Source organism: Pempheris klunzingeri, chromosome 18 (assembly GCF_042242105.1).
Source record: "Pempheris klunzingeri isolate RE-2024b chromosome 18, fPemKlu1.hap1, whole genome shotgun sequence".
NCBI lineage: Eukaryota > Metazoa > Chordata > Actinopteri > Acropomatiformes > Pempheridae > Pempheris > Pempheris klunzingeri.
Genome location: NC_092029.1, coordinates 22645677 through 22663384, shown reverse-complemented (window position 1 = coordinate 22663384; position 17708 = coordinate 22645677). Strand labels below are relative to the sequence as shown.

Below are 17708 nucleotides of genomic sequence, written 5' to 3'. Positions count from 1 at the left end.
TGGGCAATTACAAGTGAAGAACTGAACAGAGCCATTCGTGGGCTCAGAACCAATAAAAGCTCTGGGTCTGACGGGTTTACTGACAAATTCTAAAAGTATATACTCTATATAGACAACCTTAAGCTCCCCTGGTGCTGACATTTAACTGGGTGCTACAGAGACAGGACGCCCCCTCCCCCCCCCCAATTGAAATAAATATCCTGATCATATTTTTTTGGCATATTGCACAGGCCTACCCACCACCAACTGAGAGCATGTTTGACTTTCTGCTGACAATGAGGGCACAGCCCAAAGCTCATTCTGTTCATACAAAGACAGAACCCCAGGGGCCACGAGCCCTTTACAAGTCAACAAACCACTCCAGGCCACTCCAGGATCCCAGTGTGAGGAGGGAGCTGCTCCACTGCTCCGCCACCAGGACAGACCTCCATTACTCGTGCTGAACCTGAGGTTCAACGATAGGCCAGAGTCTCCTTTCCAGTGCCCTGCTTTTCATATACAGTCTTCCATATACATCCCCCAAATGAAAAAGAGATCACCCATAACAAGGCAGTCCCTGAGTCAATGCCTGGTCCACGTGCACATGCCCAAGCTGTTCACTCACTTTGTGGCTGTGAGCATCAGCCTCAGAGTTCAAGAAGGAATCCAACATCTCTCACCTGTCTCTGCTGTGCGTTCACATACTGGACAATCAGACGTGTGTTGACACTGTGGCTCCACGTGTTCCCCAGAGCCGCCGTCACAAATGCAGACCCCCCCCCCGCAGCAGCTGGGACTGGTCCTGAAACACACCACAGAGCAGACACTGCAGGTCTATGAACTCAGCAATACAGGCTTTAATGGAATGTGGTCTTAATTACGGCTTTACGGTCAGTTCATCAAATAACTGACTACTTGTTGTTGAAAAGTAGATCTGAGATGACTGATACAAAACATCAAATGGGAACATTTATGTTCCCTCAAACACTGAGAGGAGGGCACAGGAGTAAAACCAGATGTTTTAATACCGATTCATGACAAGTCCTATTTGTTTTTTCAGTCTGAAGCAGAAGAGATCTGTCACCTCAAGTGAAAACAAGTTGGTGGAAAGTTCAGTGACAGTTAAATATTTGTTTTATTTTTTTTTAGTAGTTGGTGTAGTAATTGTTACCATTACTTAGCCTTTTAATCAGAAAGAGCCTGCTGACATCAGTCAGAGACAAAGACAGTTTAAAGGAGCTAAGCTGAGGAGATGAGCTGAGTGATACATTGTGCCCCTGTAGTTATCACAGGTACAACGTAATGAGCTTATGGGCCTTTTCAACGCGACAGTTTCAGGAACTGAACCGACTAATCTAGTTGGCTGGTTAGCACCAGAACGGGGCTGCCCAGGTGATCCACGGACGTCATGGTGTGCCTTCTGGGTTTAACATGAATGCTGTCCACCCAAACTGTGACTGGTTTTAGTGAGATCACCAACACAGTGTGCGCTCTGTGCAGCTGTGGGTATGACTGTATGAAAAAGAAACTGACTATCCGACTGAAGCTTAGCAAATATGCGAAGAATGATTAAAAATGGATAAGAATGGATCAGTGTTACTGCTGATTCTAATTTCTGATTTGTCACAGGTGAGTCAAAATGTTTTTTTTTTTCCCCCACACTGATTTAAAGGGTGCCAATTGTCTATAGACCAAAGCTGTTTCACTAGATTCATTTTTTTTCCAGGAGATATTCTACATTATGTACTTAAATTTCATGGGTGCCAATAATGATGACCAGGACTGTACATTCATTTCACAGATGTTGGATCCTGTCAATTAATATCACTTCTATCCACATACATATGGACAAGGTATGTCATGTTATCATTATAATTATTACCACGACACTTTCTTCCTTGTTTGGTTTGTTTTTTGCATGCATTTAGTTAAATTCTGTTCTGTGTTCCCCTGTTCTTCTTTGTCTATCCTTGTGTATTTCATGTTTCCATCTTTGTATCTGTGACTTTACTATTCAGTCCCTATGATGGTTTTGCACAGATAAATCAAAATAATAATAATAATATGAAACCTCCGTATTCTCCAGATTAGTGGACTGCTCACTGTGTGCTGGGAGTGCATCAGTTCCCCATGTGAAATAGTTTAAAGTTACAATCCTTTCATTATATTTTTCTATAAACAGTCTAAAACACAGAGTTGGCTGTGGCTCAGTGGTAGAGTGGGCCGTCCCTCAATCAGAAGGTCGGGGGTTCGATCCCCAGCTCCCATGGGTCCCCAGCTCCAGGTCCCCTATGGGTCAAGATGTCGAAGTGTCCTTGGGAAAGACACTGAACCCCAAGTTGCTCCTGAAGCAGCTTCAGTGTGTGAATGTGTGTGAAAGAACAGTCTCCTTCAAATTACATTCCTGATGTGTGAATGGGTATGGGGAATGAGTGTAAAGCGCTTTGAGTAGTTGAAATAACTAGAAAGGCGCTATACAAATACAGACCATTTACTTCAAAATTTTTGTAATCATGTACGAGGCCTTGTATTTCCACAGCAGAGCTGCTATGGTGCTATTCTGGCTGTCCCCCACTGTGATAATCTGATCAAGGCCTTCTATTTGTTGCCCCATTCCTACATTCCTATTTCACGGTTGCAGCTCCATTTCTATAGGTTAGCCTTTTTATAAACACTATCATACATACACATATACATATTACACATATCATAGATTATGATTGGATGGACCAGCAAGCATGCACAGATTGGTCTTACCAACTGGTAGGGGTGTGCGCCAGTGGCCAGACTAAGTCTGCTTTAAAAAAACAAAAAACAAACATATTTCTTTGTCTGATAGGGATTTTTTGCACCGTTTCCTCTGTTCAAACATCCTGGATCAGTGACAGTGCAAATACATAGTGCAAACACAAGATGCATCCTACTTGACTGAAAAGTCTTTTCTTAGTGGAAGCTTCAAGTTCCCACTTCACACTTGTGTAAATTGTAGAGAATTATGAACAACTCAGGCACATGGTTGATCAGCTCAGCGCTGGGCAGACTGAACTCATCTTGCTGCAGTGATGTACAGGTGTTCTTCAGGTGTGTGCTGCAACATCAGTGCGGGATGTGGCTACACTACTGACCACATCACAGCATGACAGCCTTGATACTTTCAGGTTTTCAGCCTGGTGCTTAGTTACACATCCTTCCTGGAATCACACTGTATGGGAATAAATGTGCTTTGTGCCTCCAACATGCCTTCAGAGCAGAACAACTCTTACCTTGGTGCCCCACATGAGTTGTGATCTGGTTGGTCAGGACCACCTAGAGAAAGGAAACACAGAGTCCAGATAAGCTGGGTCATTACCCATGTTATCCAAGACCCATCCAACGAGTGCAGGGCAATAACTGTCGCCATGGCGGATTTTTGTTGAGCTTGTGTTTCTTGACTGAAACCAAGTGAAACCAGCTGAGCTCAGCCAACAGCAAACCTCAGAGAAGTCGCCCCGACAAGAGAGCAAGGGGGAGCAGTGTTGTGCTTTGACAAGTGGAACAACAGCAGTGGAAGCCGAGATACCTGGGCTTCAGGTAAGGCCTGCGTCCATGTCTTGGTCCCTGGCAACATTCAGCCATGTTGAGGCCTGTTAGTAGCTGGTAGGTAGGTTGTGACTGTTAGGTAGTCACAAGGCTCAGTGGTGTCCAAATCCCAGGGACCTAAAACTGATCTTTTTACCAGGACCATTGGTGCCGCTGCATTCTAGATGTGATCTGAACTTGCTCGTCGTTTCTAGGAAGTCATCTTTAAAATGTGATCATGTAGTTGTTTTATCTTAGTGGGTTACTGCTTCAGTCTGATGGTTGGAGTGTCCTCTAGAAACATAACTGTACATGTGACAGCACTAACACCTAGCGGTGGTACAAGGAAACTACAACAATGAACAACGTGTGTTGCTGGGCATCTGAATGTGACTGGTGTCTGTCAGTGTTGATGGAAACATCCATCCATCCATCTTATCCTTAAGGGTTGCGGGGGAGGCTGAAGCCAGTCCCAGCTGACTATGGACAAGAGGCCGTTTGGTGTTGACTGGTCACCAGTCAATCAAAAGGCCGACACAGAGACAGACAATAATTCACACACATCTACGGGCAATTTAGAGTCACCAATTAACCTGCATGTCTTTGGACTGTGGAAGGAAGCCGGAGTATCTGGAAAAAACCCACGCAAGCACAGGGAGAACATGCAAACTCCACACAGAAAGACTCCAGGTTCAAACCTGGATTCAAACCTGGAACCTTCTTGCTGTGAGGCAACAGTGCTAACCACCACACATGACTGACTGGAATCATGAGGTCTTCTACCTCCATCTGATATGACATGGAACACTCTCCATAGCGAACATATTAAAGCTGCTAATGGACACTTTATTCATTCATTCATTCATGACATTTTCATGCACAACCATGATTCACCCTATAGCCAATCCATGAGTGTTTGCTCTGGATTCACTGTTTAAAACTGTGTTTTTCAGCTGAGGGGGGTGTGACTGTGCTGCAGACATATGATGTATTCATCAGACAGACACACCAGGCTGGACTGTCACATGTGCAATTCAATTACAGGAGACATCTTATCAGAGGTGGACCATTTCTAAGTTCATATTATATTATATTACATTATATATTATATTTGCTGGAAACTTGTTCACCTAAGAAAAGCACCAGACAGACAGACACAGGGAGCACAGACAGCGTCACAGAAACCACTGCTGAAATGATTTAGAGAACTGCTATCAATGAGCAGCATGGGGGAATAGTTTAGCAAACCCGAGACGCGGTGCTGTGGTCATTCACAGCAGTGCCTCACTAAGCAGCAGAGACCAAACTCTGGGCTTCACAGTGAGGGATGCTCCTCCACCCTGGGGAGCGTGAGGTACTTACAGGTATGTTGAACTGGTGGGCCAGGTATTTGAGGGTGGTGGCCTCGTGGCCCAGCAGGTTGCTGCGGTGCGCGAGGTTGCCGGGCAGCATTGTGTCAAATTCCTTTCTCACCACTGAGGCCACAGAGTCCAGGATGACGAGACCTGCTTTGTTTGAGATGATGTCCTCTTCTAATCTGTCCAGCCTGAAAGGGGCCACAGCAGAGACAGCACTCAGAGACAGCGTTCCACTCTCATAGGGACCCTGTCCAGGCCCCAGGACTCATGCCTTCAGTCCAACTTATTGTCTGTGTGGTAGTGTGTGTGTGTGTGTGTGGAGGTCTCAGTGTGTAAATGCTGGTGTTCGGTGATATTTCCATGTAGCTCAAGTTGCCTGAACAGAGCAGTGTTGTCATACTGTACCTGCTGAGGACACACTGACAGGTGAGCTCCCTGAAGAGATGGACCCGTCTCGCCATCTGCCGGACTCTCTCCTGACAGCTGAAGTAGTCTGGGAACCGGCTCTGTGCAATCTCCACCAGCCTGATGCCATACACAGAAGCACGGCTGTTTGGCTCTACAAACCATGCTCTTAATGAAATGTACTGAACTAAACTGTGAGAGACGGGCGCAAACACCGTTAGGTCACCAAAGCCGGATAGTAAAACACAGTCAGAGAGGTGAGACAGTAGACAGAACAAGGAGACACAGTGTAGGGTGAAGAGAGGTGACGAATGCTCAAAAAGAGTTCAGTGGAAGGTTGGACACCAAGGAAGGAGAAAAGGACCTGAACCAGCTGGCTAGACAGAGGGGCCGAGCTGAGAAAGACATGCAGCAGGTTTGGGTGATGAAGATGAAGATGGAAATGTGATGACTAGTGAGGAGAGTGTGCTGAGATGGTGGAAGGACTTTGAGATGCTGATGAATGAAGAATAAGAGAGGGAGGTGAAGACGTGGACTGGTTCTGACGAGAGTAAGGGTGATGACCTGCTGAGACTGCACAGCTACACAGCTGATGAGCCACAGTGTGAAGAGCAGTGGAAGATTAACACCAGCGGTGATGTTATAGGAAGGTCTGTGTGGATTTAGACAAAGCAGATGACGTGAGGAGGTGTGTACTGTATGAGGAAGTCAGGAGTAGAGTGTGTGAGAGTGGTGCAGGTCTGTAGTAGGGACGAACGACATGCAAAAGTTCATATTGCCACTATATTGACCGACATTTTGACTGTGACATGTGTCACAATTTTAGTGGGAACGGTTATTTAGCATTTCATTCACACTGAAAAAATGTGGACAATATGATCTGTAGGCGGGGACCATGATGGTACATTGTGACACATTATATCAAACACCTGCAGGTCCTGTGATTTGGACGCTGTGTGAGTGTGTGTGTGTGTGTGTGTGTGTGTGCGCTGTTAGGCAGTAAATGGCAGTACCTCTCAGCGGAGAAAGCAGCCTCTGTGTCAATGTAGATCACACTGCTGTCCAGGCCCCCCTCCCTCCTTGGCAGAGTGGCCAAAACACTGAGCATCAAACACATCTGAGTCTTCCCACAGCCGGGCGGCCCCGTCACCTGACAGGAAACAGAGCTCCACTAGCACTAGCCTTAATCTTGTATGAGCATGTACAGTTTGTCCTCCCACTGCAGTGACCAGCCTCTGTGACCTCCCCAGGCCTGCAGCCAGGGTCAGGACTGATGACTTCACACTGATCCAGATACTGATCAGCTGGCCACCACCGTGGTGAGAGCAGCACGAGCGTGTGTAGAAGCAGCTATGTGCCAGAGCATTACTGAGACATGGATAGAACAGCAGGACATTTAGGAGAAATACTCTTCCTCACTTTCCAGCAGAGGGTTGTGTGTACAGACTGGCCCCAGCCATTACAGTAAATATGAAGTGACAGCCACCGGCTTGTTAGCTTAGCTTAAAGTGTGGAAACAGCTGTCCAAAAGGTACTCAGCAGATCTCCAGCTCACTGCAGTTTCCCCTTGTTTCCAGTCTTTATGCTAAGCTAGGCTAACCAACTCCTGCTTCAGATGTACTGTATACAGACAGAGCACATGTCACATGCAGCCATGACACTGAGTGTGGCGTACCTCTGTGATAGTCCCACAGGGCAGGCCTCCTTTCAGCAGTTTATCCAGAGGAGGCAGGGATGTAGAGAAACAGGAGTCTGACTGCTTCCTCCACAGCTGCAGAGCCTACTGACACAACAACAGCTATCTTCACCTTCATCAAAACTGCCAGACAAAGGTGCTCTGAAAGCACATCACACAGTGTGTCTGGGTAACACCCCATAATAACCACATGTATTCCACCGTTCGGCGGACTAACCGTGGTGACGGGTGGTGCGATGGCTTTGCTCACCGCCTGCAGCAGCACTGAGGCCTTGCAGTGGCTGAGCCCTGCAGCATGCATCACTTCAACAGGAGTCAGAGACAGTAGATCCTGGACAGAGACAACTGTGGTCAGCCTTATTTTATCAGTGGCAGAATATACAGCATGCATCACAGTGATGACACAGACATCAGTACAGTGGGTAGACAGACACATAACATTCATTATAGTCATTATACAGCACAGGCAAAACCAAAAGTTCACTGTACAGTTTATACTCATACATATGAACACTCAGGACATGCCGTGGATGAACAGCAGTACCAAAACATTGATGACGACAACAAACTTCATCTTCACATTCAGTGTTTGATGTCTGACGTTTTTTATCATTGATCTGACTGAGCGTCCACCTCAGCCCCCCTCCTTACCAGAGTCCTCCTCTCTGCGGGCTCAGACCATGGTCTGCCCGTCCAGACCAGGAGCCCCATGTACCTAGGTTTTCCTTGGCCCTCTGGGGGGGGGGGGGGGGGGGGGGGGGGGGCGCGCTCCTGGGGGCCCTCCTGGTCCTGTAGGCCCTCCTGCCTCTGGTCTCTGCTGGATGCCAGCCAACCAAAAGGCGCCCTCACCCCCCCTAATGCTGATCTATGTCCAGGCAGGGCGCTGCCGTCTGTGAACCTGAGCCAGTGTGGACACGGGACAATACCATCACACTTGGCGGCTGACTCGTTATGTATCGCAATTCTTCAGTACTACAATTACATATTACAGTTTATTGAGATCAGATGACATGTCACGGTTTCTGACTTTTTGGACCGGGTCTCCCACACAGCGGCAGGGTGAGCTGGTAGGGCCGTGGGCCAGCAGTGTGTCAGTCTTGGCGGCTTTTCAACTCACCTTACAACTTTCTATTTGGTGTCGTTTGAGCCTCTCACATATGTCCTTTGAAACGCCGGTTCGGTTCAGTGCTCTGGTCGCCATGTTGTCTCCTTAGACCATCCTCTTCGGCTGGGCGGCGCACAGACACGGACTGTCCACCGGCTCCCTCTGACAGCCGATTGACGCTGTTCAGCTTCGCTTTTCCCTCCTCTTCTTCTTCTTCTTCTTCTTCTTCTTCGTCTTCTTCTTCTGACGAGTTTATTAGCAGCGGATAAACCTGCTCAGTGGCACATTGCCGCCACCTACTGGACTGGAGTGCGGGCTACAGATTACACTAATAGTGAAATGAAGACATAAATGATCCCTCTCGTGTCTTTGGTCTAAATCACTGTCTATTAATACGTTGGTAATGTCACAGCACATGTTGTCTGCTGTTTCCCTGACAATGAAAAGTCCTGCGGATGAAGGTCATTCCTCTTTACATTGTATTTTCCCTGGGGTCTATGTCAGACTGTTTCTGGTTAATATTGCTCCATGTCATGTAAATCTTTGAAATCAATTAAATTAAAATATGCCAAAGATTTGATGAAGAGTGTTTCAATAATTGACAGCGTTTCTCAGCCAGGCCCTCTAGTTATGATTATTTATTCAATGGTTATTTTGTGTTCTTATTTGATTTTATTTACTAGGGTTTATTCTGCCTAATTTTACCTTTGTATGTAGGTGTGTTTTTTAGGTGTTTTACCGAGTTTGTTCATTATAGACTCGAGATGACTGACTGACCGACTTACTACTAAGTGTCACGACTGCCTCACAGTTTGTAAATTGCAGTTCGAAGTAATCAAAATCTCTTACACAGTCTCTTCCGGGTTTGACACCGGTCAGGGCGGCTCTACTGGTGCGTCACAGCTGTCTTGTCCAATCAGTGAGCTACGTGTATCACGCGCGGGGTTGACAGGTCAGGGGTTGCTAAGGAGAGAGGAAGATGGCGGCGGGCCGACTGATCCGCAGGCAGCACTGAGACAAATTTAGCAGCTAATACTGAAGAGTTAAGCGGCTGTAGACCACTGCCCTTTGAGACACTACCTGGAAGGAACAAGGACACTAATGGCGCTGCTCTACGGCTTGTTATGGCGGCTCTTGCTGGTTCTGGTCCACGTCAACAGAGCGCTCGTCTCCTGGCTCCGTGTCCGGCTCCGGAGCTGGAAGGGCCGGCTGTGGGAGCGGGCGATGGCCGCCCTGCTACTGCCTTTAGCCCTCGCCGGCTTCCCTGACCACCAGAGGAAGTTACATAATAACCCTGATGCTAATGCTCACCCGGTGACTGGAAACCGCAGCGCCAGCCGCCGGGCGCGGTGGCTGTCTGACGGCAGATCTCTGGAGAAGCTGCCGGTCCACATTGGCCTGCTGGTAGCGGAAGAAGAGCCCAGCTACACGGACATAGCAAACTTGGTGGTGTGGTGCATGGCTGTCGGTATATCTTATGTGAGCGTCTACGATGACCACGGTAAACATGTTAGGCAGCAGCTGGCTGTGATACCGGCAGGGACAGCCTCCGTGCTGGCTGTCTCTGCCGGCTGTGTGAGTGAAGGCACGCCGCCGTCTCATTCTCCTCTGTGGCTGACTATAACCGGACTCCCAGCTGAGGAACCTCTGTAGACCCAGGTCATGAACCTAGAGGCCTGAGACCCCCCACAAGAAATATCTAGGTGGATGTAGCCATGATAGATGCCTTTTTCTGGAATAAAAGCGGACATGAATGGCAGGCAGCAGCTGGGGTGGGGTGGGGTGGGGGATCTGTGTCTTTAAAGTAAATGTTGTCTGACTATGCCAGAGTTTGTATGGCTGCAAATGAACAGCCTCTGCAGTAATGTTTATAAGAGTGTCCAATCTGCATGTGTGGTTCCTTATCTCCTGGTGTGTTTGATTAGTTTCACTTTGTTTGGCTTTCATAATCACTGGTCATTCATCTGACTATAATTTATACAGGTGAAGAAGTGATCCTTCCTCCCACTGGAAAATGATCTACTAGCCCCCCCGCCCCGTGGTTTATTTCAGCCAACTCATGTGACTGTTGAGGTTATATTAGTTTGTTCCCCATCATGTGCCCCCACCATCCCGTCAGACCTCTGAGCATGCAGGAAGGCCTGAATGAGACTTTGAGGCCTGGCCTGTCGCACATATTACTGCTGTAGTTACTGTTGGGTGAAGAGCGTTCATGAAAAGCCCCCCGGGGGGGGGGGGATCTTCTATTTGACAGTGTACTACAGACAGGACCTGGATGCTGCTGCTGTCTTTGACTGTGTGCTACAGCTATGCTTGGCTCTTAGATGATGCCGTACATGTTACTCATGTTCCCTGTGGTTGTGGATGAACAGGACCCCTGATCATTTTATTTAGCACCTTTGTCCTCCAGTATCTGAATGAGAAGAATTTATCCTTTTTTATTTGATTCTGGGTTGAATATCATGTTTACCATTGTGACCGGTGTCTTCCCTCAGGTGTTTTTCAGAGGAATAGCTCCCGTATGCTGGAGGAGATCGTCCGACAGCAGCAGGACCTGCTTGGTGTGGACGGATCCAAATACAGTGTGGAGTTCCTGAGCAACGGCAGTGACAAACAGCAGCACCATGGTAAGGACTCAGCACTGCTGGCTCTGCTCTCAGTTCAGTCAGCACCTCTGCAGAGTCATCAGGTCCCTTCTGATTTCTACAGTAAACTGACTTCTCACATGTCATGCAAAGTAGAGACCCGGGTCCCCTAATCAGGGTCGGGATTACAGAAGCGTGGTGTCTCTGCCATGTAAGCAGGTTTCTGATTGGTCTGTGACAAATGCACACACAAAGAACAGTGAGCGTCACTCCTCATAGTGGCATATTACATATGATCCTAACTGCATCTCCAGGTCAAAGGAGAGAGTAACTACATGGAGCAATTCATCCTCCACTTAAAGCAACTCTGACAGGACCTGAAACGAACACAAAGCAGGGTTAGGGTTAGGGTTAGGGTTAGGCCTTACCAGGAACTTTGACCATTAAATCAGACGCTTTCATGTTGTAATGAAAAGATGTACCTATCTGTCCTCACACTGTTCCACCAGTCCTCTGTCACTGCTACAATCAAAGTAAGTAAGCTGTGGCTCCAAAGAACAGAACTCGGATCACTAATGCACCTCAGCTGATTCCCAGTGACCTGGTTTCTGCAGTGCTAAACCATCACCCATGTAACTTGTTTTCTCAGAGTAGCCTGGGTACTTTAGTGTGTGTGAGCATGCTGATACACTGTGGATAAGTAAGTTAGTACATAAGTCATTTATTGCCTGACTCACACTCGGCTGTTGTTCAGATTAAGCATACTGACCAAGAATTAAGAGACTGAAGCTGCAATGGGCTTTTTTATTTTTCTTGTGTTGAATTCATCCATTCAGTGCATTAAACACAAGTGAGTCATGAGCCATACGGGAACCACACTTCAACTGTTTTCTGTTTCTGCTTGCCATGGTGGCAGCGCTGATGGGAAGCACTGGAAAATGATGATGGGAAGGAATAAGTGCACTGTTAGGTTCCATGTAGCCTGCCCCATCTCTGTGCCCTCCACAGCCATCCCTGTAGTTGTCAAAGACCATTTAAATGTAAAGATTCCCACCAAACCTGAGCTTCAGTGTGAAGTCGGTCACAGGTGGCCAGTATCAATCCGTCTGGAGCTCAGACTGTTACTGGACAACAGTGGTGTTTTAGAGTCACTGTGAGGACATTTCCATCACAAAGAAAGATGGAGCAGAAACAGGGTGGACAGTCTGTAGTCTGATGGTCTCTGGACACACCAGGGTCACATGTTTATGTTGAAGGAACATTAACAGGTCCATTCAGCAAAAGATGTCCTCTTCAGAGGTAAACTTTGAATTGCTGCCATTTTAATGTGTGTCAGAACCGACATGGAGTTTCTGGGTGATGACATTAACGTGGCTGCATTGTATTCATACTGTGAGGGAGGCACAACCCCTCAGCTGCTTCATCTATGCAGTAAAGTAGTGACTGTTTGACACGTTCTGTGGGACTCCACTGTGGTTCATGTCGATTCTTTTCAAACACCGTCATGGGTGCTGCTGCTGCTCAACGTCTGACATGTAAGAGACTGTAAACTGCAGCATGTAGCTCAGCTGTGTTGCTAACATCAGAATAATGTTTGGGGGAAAGGCAGGGCATGTGAAGCTGCACTTCCTGGTCTCACATGATTGGTTTGGCCACTGTGAGCTGAAACACCATGCGTAACAATGTGGTACTCTGTCAGGGTGGCTGCTGGCAGTTTCACAGGCTGTCTGGGCATAACATGTACTCTCTGAAGAGCTGAAACTTATCTCCCGTTGCACTGGGTCATTGTCAAACACCACAGACATGTCAAAGTGCCAAAACATTTACAGAGCAAAGAGCAAGCTTGAATAAAGTGGCTAACATGATGACGTTACCGTCTGCTTGACACCATCTCCTCAAATCTTTGTCCTCTAAGAAATTACTATATTTTAGTGGAAGGGAAAGGCTGTAGATCAGACATGTCAAACTCAAGGCCCGCGGGCTGGATGTGGCCCGCTATACAATTATATACGGCCCGCGAGATAATTTCATATCACTATTAAGAATGGCCCGTCGGTAAACAGCACTCCCACCTCTCATACTACAAATCCCACAATGCACTGAACAGCTGCCGCGCTAGTCAAGACCCGTGCAGCAGCCCCTCCTCCCGCAGGTATAATGACACACCGATCAGCAGATAAATGCATCGGTCACTTTTATATTGACACTTAAGCTAGCCCCCAAAATAAATGGCTAAACGAAAAGTGGACTTTGAAAAGAGAGACTTTCAAAGCAGGTGGGAATCAGAGTTTTACCTGTTTGTCGATATCGGAAGTAAACCTGTGTGTCTTGTTAGTGGAGCTGATGTGGCCGTGATTAAAGAATATAAATATAAGACAGCACCCCTTCTTTGATTGAGTATGACACCCCTGCTGTAGATCATAATGGAAAACATTATGGTTGTTTCCTCAAACTACAGGCACAGTGTCAGTTTGCCCAAAGCTAGGCTGGAGTCAGGCATTCCTCTTTGTGGTGTTGGATTAGGTTTACATGCTATTCTTCCTGGACACAAAAGACAAAGTGACACTTCCAGCTCGTTCACAGATAACCACATCCACAGGTTTCTATCTTACACTGATTTAGTGCCTCAAGGTCCCTAAAACAGGATCTATCTGGATTATTTCACAGTTTTTCATTCGTCAATGTGGTTTTATGGAAAGTCTCATCTTTCTGCACCATCAGTGAGTCCCATTAAGAGTGAATAAAACTGTTGTCTGTACTGTAGAAAATAAAAATGAGACACAATTAGTTATGTTCCATTTGCACATTGGGTCTGTTGGGAGGACGTTTTCCTGCAGGTATGGTTGGACAGTAGTGAGCAGTAAATCACATAGAGCTGGGGACACAGCTGAGACTGTCGGTCACAGGTGACCTATGAACACACACAACTGGATTGGAACTTATTTAGCAGAAGAGTCTAAGTCACACACACTGTTTGAAGCCATCAAATGGAATGTGGTTTCCATCATGCTGATGTGTTGTTGTGAGGAGGCTGTGGAGCAGGTGCAGCCGGTTTGCTCACTGCTGGCTGAGGCAACATGTAGCTGCTTGTAGTGTCTGAGCAGCTCCAGTGATTCCTCTATATGGAACTCGTGGGTTGGACGCACAGACATGTTCCAGGTACCGATACGTGTCCCTGTGTGGGTCGTCTCACGTCCAGCTAATGGTTCTGTCTCAGCCAGTCGGAGTCCTCCTCCTGTACAGAATTACTCCGTTCTGCATTACGTTCACTCTCCTCCATGTTTGTTTGTGCTGCCTTCATGCACATTTCCCGCCTGTGTCCGTGTGAAGAACACAAAGCGTCGTCCAAATGACAAAAATATTGCCATAAAGAGTGTAATTTGCAGCACAACAAAATAAACATCTGAGCATAATATGAAACGATTTTCCTGCCATCACACTATGTGTGTCATCATGTGGCACAGCTCTTCTTATAGACAGAGTAATGTACCTGGTAATGTACCTGGATTACAGTTCATTAATCCACACTGCAATTTATGCATCCTGTTATGATCCATCCAAAGGCAAACACATGTTATATACACATATAACACATCATTTCATTCTTCTTGCTTCTTTTTAATCACATTGTCTCACATAATGATGTTGTTAAGCTACTGCAGATGAACAGGGAGCAACGAGATGTTTTCATGTGCAGATTGAAAATGAAAAGATTAAGTTGAAACAGCATTTGTGAGCTGCATGTATCTCCAGATATCATTTGTGGTAAAAGACAAAGGATAGTACACCTCTTTTAAGTAAAATCTCCTCCTTTGACCTGGGTGTCCTGGTGAAGACTGTAGTGAACTCTGGAGTCCATTATTTTGGTTTTATAATCAGCTGATGACCAGCCAACCAATACGAGCTTGGAGGGGTCAACATTCAGTATTTATCCTTTTCTTTTCTGACACATCACATGCAAATGGGTCTGAATGGAGCTAACATCTTGCTCCCCAGTTCAGTCCAACCTAATTTACTAGTAGCCTGCTTACTAAGTGCAGCTGCCTTCACAGTTTCAGAGGCCATGTTAAACATTTCTGTTTTCAACCTCCATTTGTCACACATGAATCCCTGTTGTTGTTACTGGTGTTCATAACGTCCTCTGGTGCAAGAACCCTGGAGAGGAACCAAAGTTTGGTCTGTGGTCATTTTTGGAAGAACCAAACCATGTTGAGCTCTTTCTCCTCCATCTTCTGTTTGATACAGCTGTTTATTCACTTCTTTTTTTCTCCTTACTGCTTTGTTCTCTTCATTCCTGGAATCATTCTCAATTTTCATGTCTTTCTCCCATCTCATGATGTGCCTCCACAGTATGTATACTTCACATTATTGTTGTAGAATCTCAGCCTAACTGCGGAGTGGATAGTCCAAGTGATGAACAGCCAGTGGCATCGGTCTCACCACAGATTTTTATCACTGCGAACTCTGAATGTGTGTGTGTCTCAGTGGTGTCCTGCAGGCCTACAGTGAAGGTGTTGTCTCCGGAAGATGGCAAGCAGAGCATTGTTCAAGCAGCGCAGCAGCTCTGTCGGTCCGTGGAGAACAAAGAAAGGAGCTCCAAAGACATCAGCGTGTCCATGCTGGACGTCCTGCTCAGAGGTACCGCTACATGGCCGTGTGTCTGTAAAAGTTACTTCATTATTATCAACATGACCCTTTTCTCATTGGTCTGGTGGGCACGTATCTCTCACAACCAACGTTTTATGTGTTGGAAGTGCAGCCTGTATTGTGATCCATCACATGCTTCAGCACTGTATTTCCAGTATATTCTTCCAGTAATATGGAAACATGCAGCATTATGTAGGTCTTGCTTTGACAAATTACACACAGAAGAAGTGAAATGTCCACTGTCATCACCTTGTGAAAGTCTTGATAAGACCTCAGTGGAAAGCCTACGACCTGCTGCAGTGCAGCATCACTGCCTTCTTAATGAACCCTCAGAGAGCAAGCAGCTGCAAACAGCTCAGAGCAATGAACGTGTGTCCAGCTTGTTCACAGCTGGATTGATCTAAGTCCGTCTTTCATGTCAGACTACAGGAGGGCAGATGTTGTGGTATTCTGTTTTTCTGACACCGTCATTTATGTGCTTTCATTCAGTCGGCAGGAATTAGAACTAGACAGATAAAAAGGATTCAGGCAGGTTTCACTCAGAAACAGTATCACCATTACAGTCCATTAAGATCAAAATGTGTAGCCCAACTCTTCTCACTGCATCACTCTGGTTTATTCACTAGTGGTGTTATGCTGCGTAGAGGTGAGGAAGACGAGGCAGCATAACACATTATTTCCAAAATCTCCTTATCAAAATGTGTCTGCACAAGACTGATGGACAGAATTACACTGCTGAATACAAGCAGCACAGTTTATCAGTAACACCTGAAGACGACCTGAACTCAGTCAGCAATCTGCCTGAAGACTTTCTGCTCATCTGACGACATATGTGACGTCACTGGAGTTACCACTGACCAGGGTGGAGAATCTGTAGTTATCACTGACTGGGGAACCAGTGAGAAAGGAGAAGAAAGACTTATTTAGTAGGGAAATAAGACCATTTACATGGCTCCTCTCTCCACCCCCCCACCCTCTCTTTCCATCCTCTCTCCACCCCACCCCCCACCCTCCTCTCTCCCCTCTCTCCACCCCCTCACCCCCCTCTCTCTACCCTCTCTCACCACACCATTGTCACGTGTATTGACCCAGCAGTTTGACGTGTTTGAAGCCGTTGTGTTGATGGGGGTTCCTGTGAATAAGTGACATGCTGCCGATGTTTGTGCCTGTTTCAGAGTCGAAGAACATTCCCGACCCTGAGCTGGTGGTGAAGTTTGGTCCTGTGGACAGCACTCTGGGCTTCCTCCCCTGGCACATCAGACTCACTGAGTTCACGTAAGCTGCTGGTGTATCTCTGTTTACATCAGAGTCCATCACTGAGGACCACACATTCATCCTGATACTGAAAAGAGGCAGGTCACATTATGAGACTGCCATTTTGAATGTCCCAAGAAGAACCAGTAGGGGGCACTGTTGAGCCTGTGTTCCCCTGTGGATGTGCTCAGTTGTGTACAGTTTGATATTTCCTGTGTTTGAAGTCTGTGTGTCCTGCTCTGTCCGCAGTTCCCTGCCCTCCCACAGAAATGTGTCCTATGAGGACCTGTTAGGCGCCCTACAGCAGTACGGGGCCTGTCATCAGCGGCTCGGCCAGTGACGTGATGTCAGGTTCTTCACACGGGAGGAAGTGTGGGGGTCACACAGTCAGGACAGGAGGACAGTATGTGTCCCCCACTACTCCTTTCCCTAACTCTGTCCATCTCCTGGATCTCCAACAGACTAAGATGGCTCAAAGACGAGGAAACCCGGAGACACAGCCAGCCAGCTCACTTCCTGCCACCAGCTCTTGTCTTATAATAAACTCACATTCCAGGATGTCTGGAAGAAGCTCTCCAAGCGGAGAGAAAACAGCCTGACATGAGAGGACTGTTAGCGCAGACTCCACAGACACCGTCCTGTCCTCCGCAGCCCTCTGGCTCTCTGCTGGTCATTCTGCCTCCAGCTGCTGTTTACTGCTGAACAAAATGACTTGCCTTCACTCAGCAGATAACAGAAGAAACAAGGCTTTGTGCCTGTCCCTCCTGAGGCATCCTGGGAAAAACAGCTGCGTTTCAGGGAGAAGCTCAGTGGCCAGCAGCGGAAGTTGAGCCTGGGGACAGAGCGGTTGATAATGTGTAAATATAAGAAGTTGATGTGGCTCTGTGTTTGTCCCTGTGGCCTCCAGCTTGCAGTCATGTGTTCATGTGTAGTGTTGCCTCAGACACATACAGAGGTTTGTTCAAGGCTCCTGTTCAACTGAGCGAGCTCCGAAATAAAGAAATGCACTGTCTGTCGACTGCTCTGTAGAAACGTCCATCTTCTGCCATTTTACAGAATGACTCCACGACAAAAGAAGCTGAAATCTCCCAGTAACTAGTTAAGTTACTATTTATCATGTA

The 17708-nt window shown here is 46.9% G+C and overlaps 2 protein-coding genes across 5 annotated transcripts in view; one reads left to right on the top strand and one right to left on the bottom strand.

The window, feature by feature from the left end:
* The window catches only part of rad51b (RAD51 paralog B), a 12902-nt gene extending 3636 nt beyond the window's left edge, over positions 1–9266 (bottom strand). For 2 of the 4 annotated variants that reach the window (XR_011585635.1, XM_070849324.1), the window contains exons 1-8: positions 8114–8295; positions 7214–7327; positions 6976–7080; positions 6314–6450; positions 5301–5420; positions 4900–5083; positions 3243–3285; positions 660–781 (exon numbers count right to left, since the gene is read on the bottom strand). Coding sequence is in view for 3 of the 4 variants with exons in the window: in XM_070849324.1 (XP_070705425.1) it covers positions 660–781; positions 3243–3285; positions 4900–5083; positions 5301–5420; positions 6314–6450; positions 6976–7080; positions 7214–7327; positions 8114–8197 (909 nt within the window). In the remaining variant the exon portion in view is untranslated. Of the gene's footprint in view, positions 1–659; positions 782–3242; positions 3286–4899; positions 5084–5300; positions 5421–6313; positions 6451–6975; positions 7081–7213; positions 7328–7647; positions 7895–8113; positions 8296–9181 lie in introns of those variants that run through there. The other 2 variants (XM_070849325.1, XM_070849326.1) reach the window with 2 other exon arrangements.
* On the top strand, positions 9029–17599 carry nus1 (NUS1 dehydrodolichyl diphosphate synthase subunit). The gene is made up of 5 exons (XM_070849327.1): positions 9029–9602; positions 10597–10728; positions 15172–15324; positions 16509–16608; positions 16837–17599. The coding sequence occupies exons 1-5, from the start codon at positions 9203–9205 to the stop codon at positions 16925–16927; spliced, it is 876 nt and encodes a 291-aa protein (XP_070705428.1). The 5' UTR covers positions 9029–9202; the 3' UTR covers positions 16928–17599.
* Positions 17600–17708: the final 109 nt, after the last annotated feature.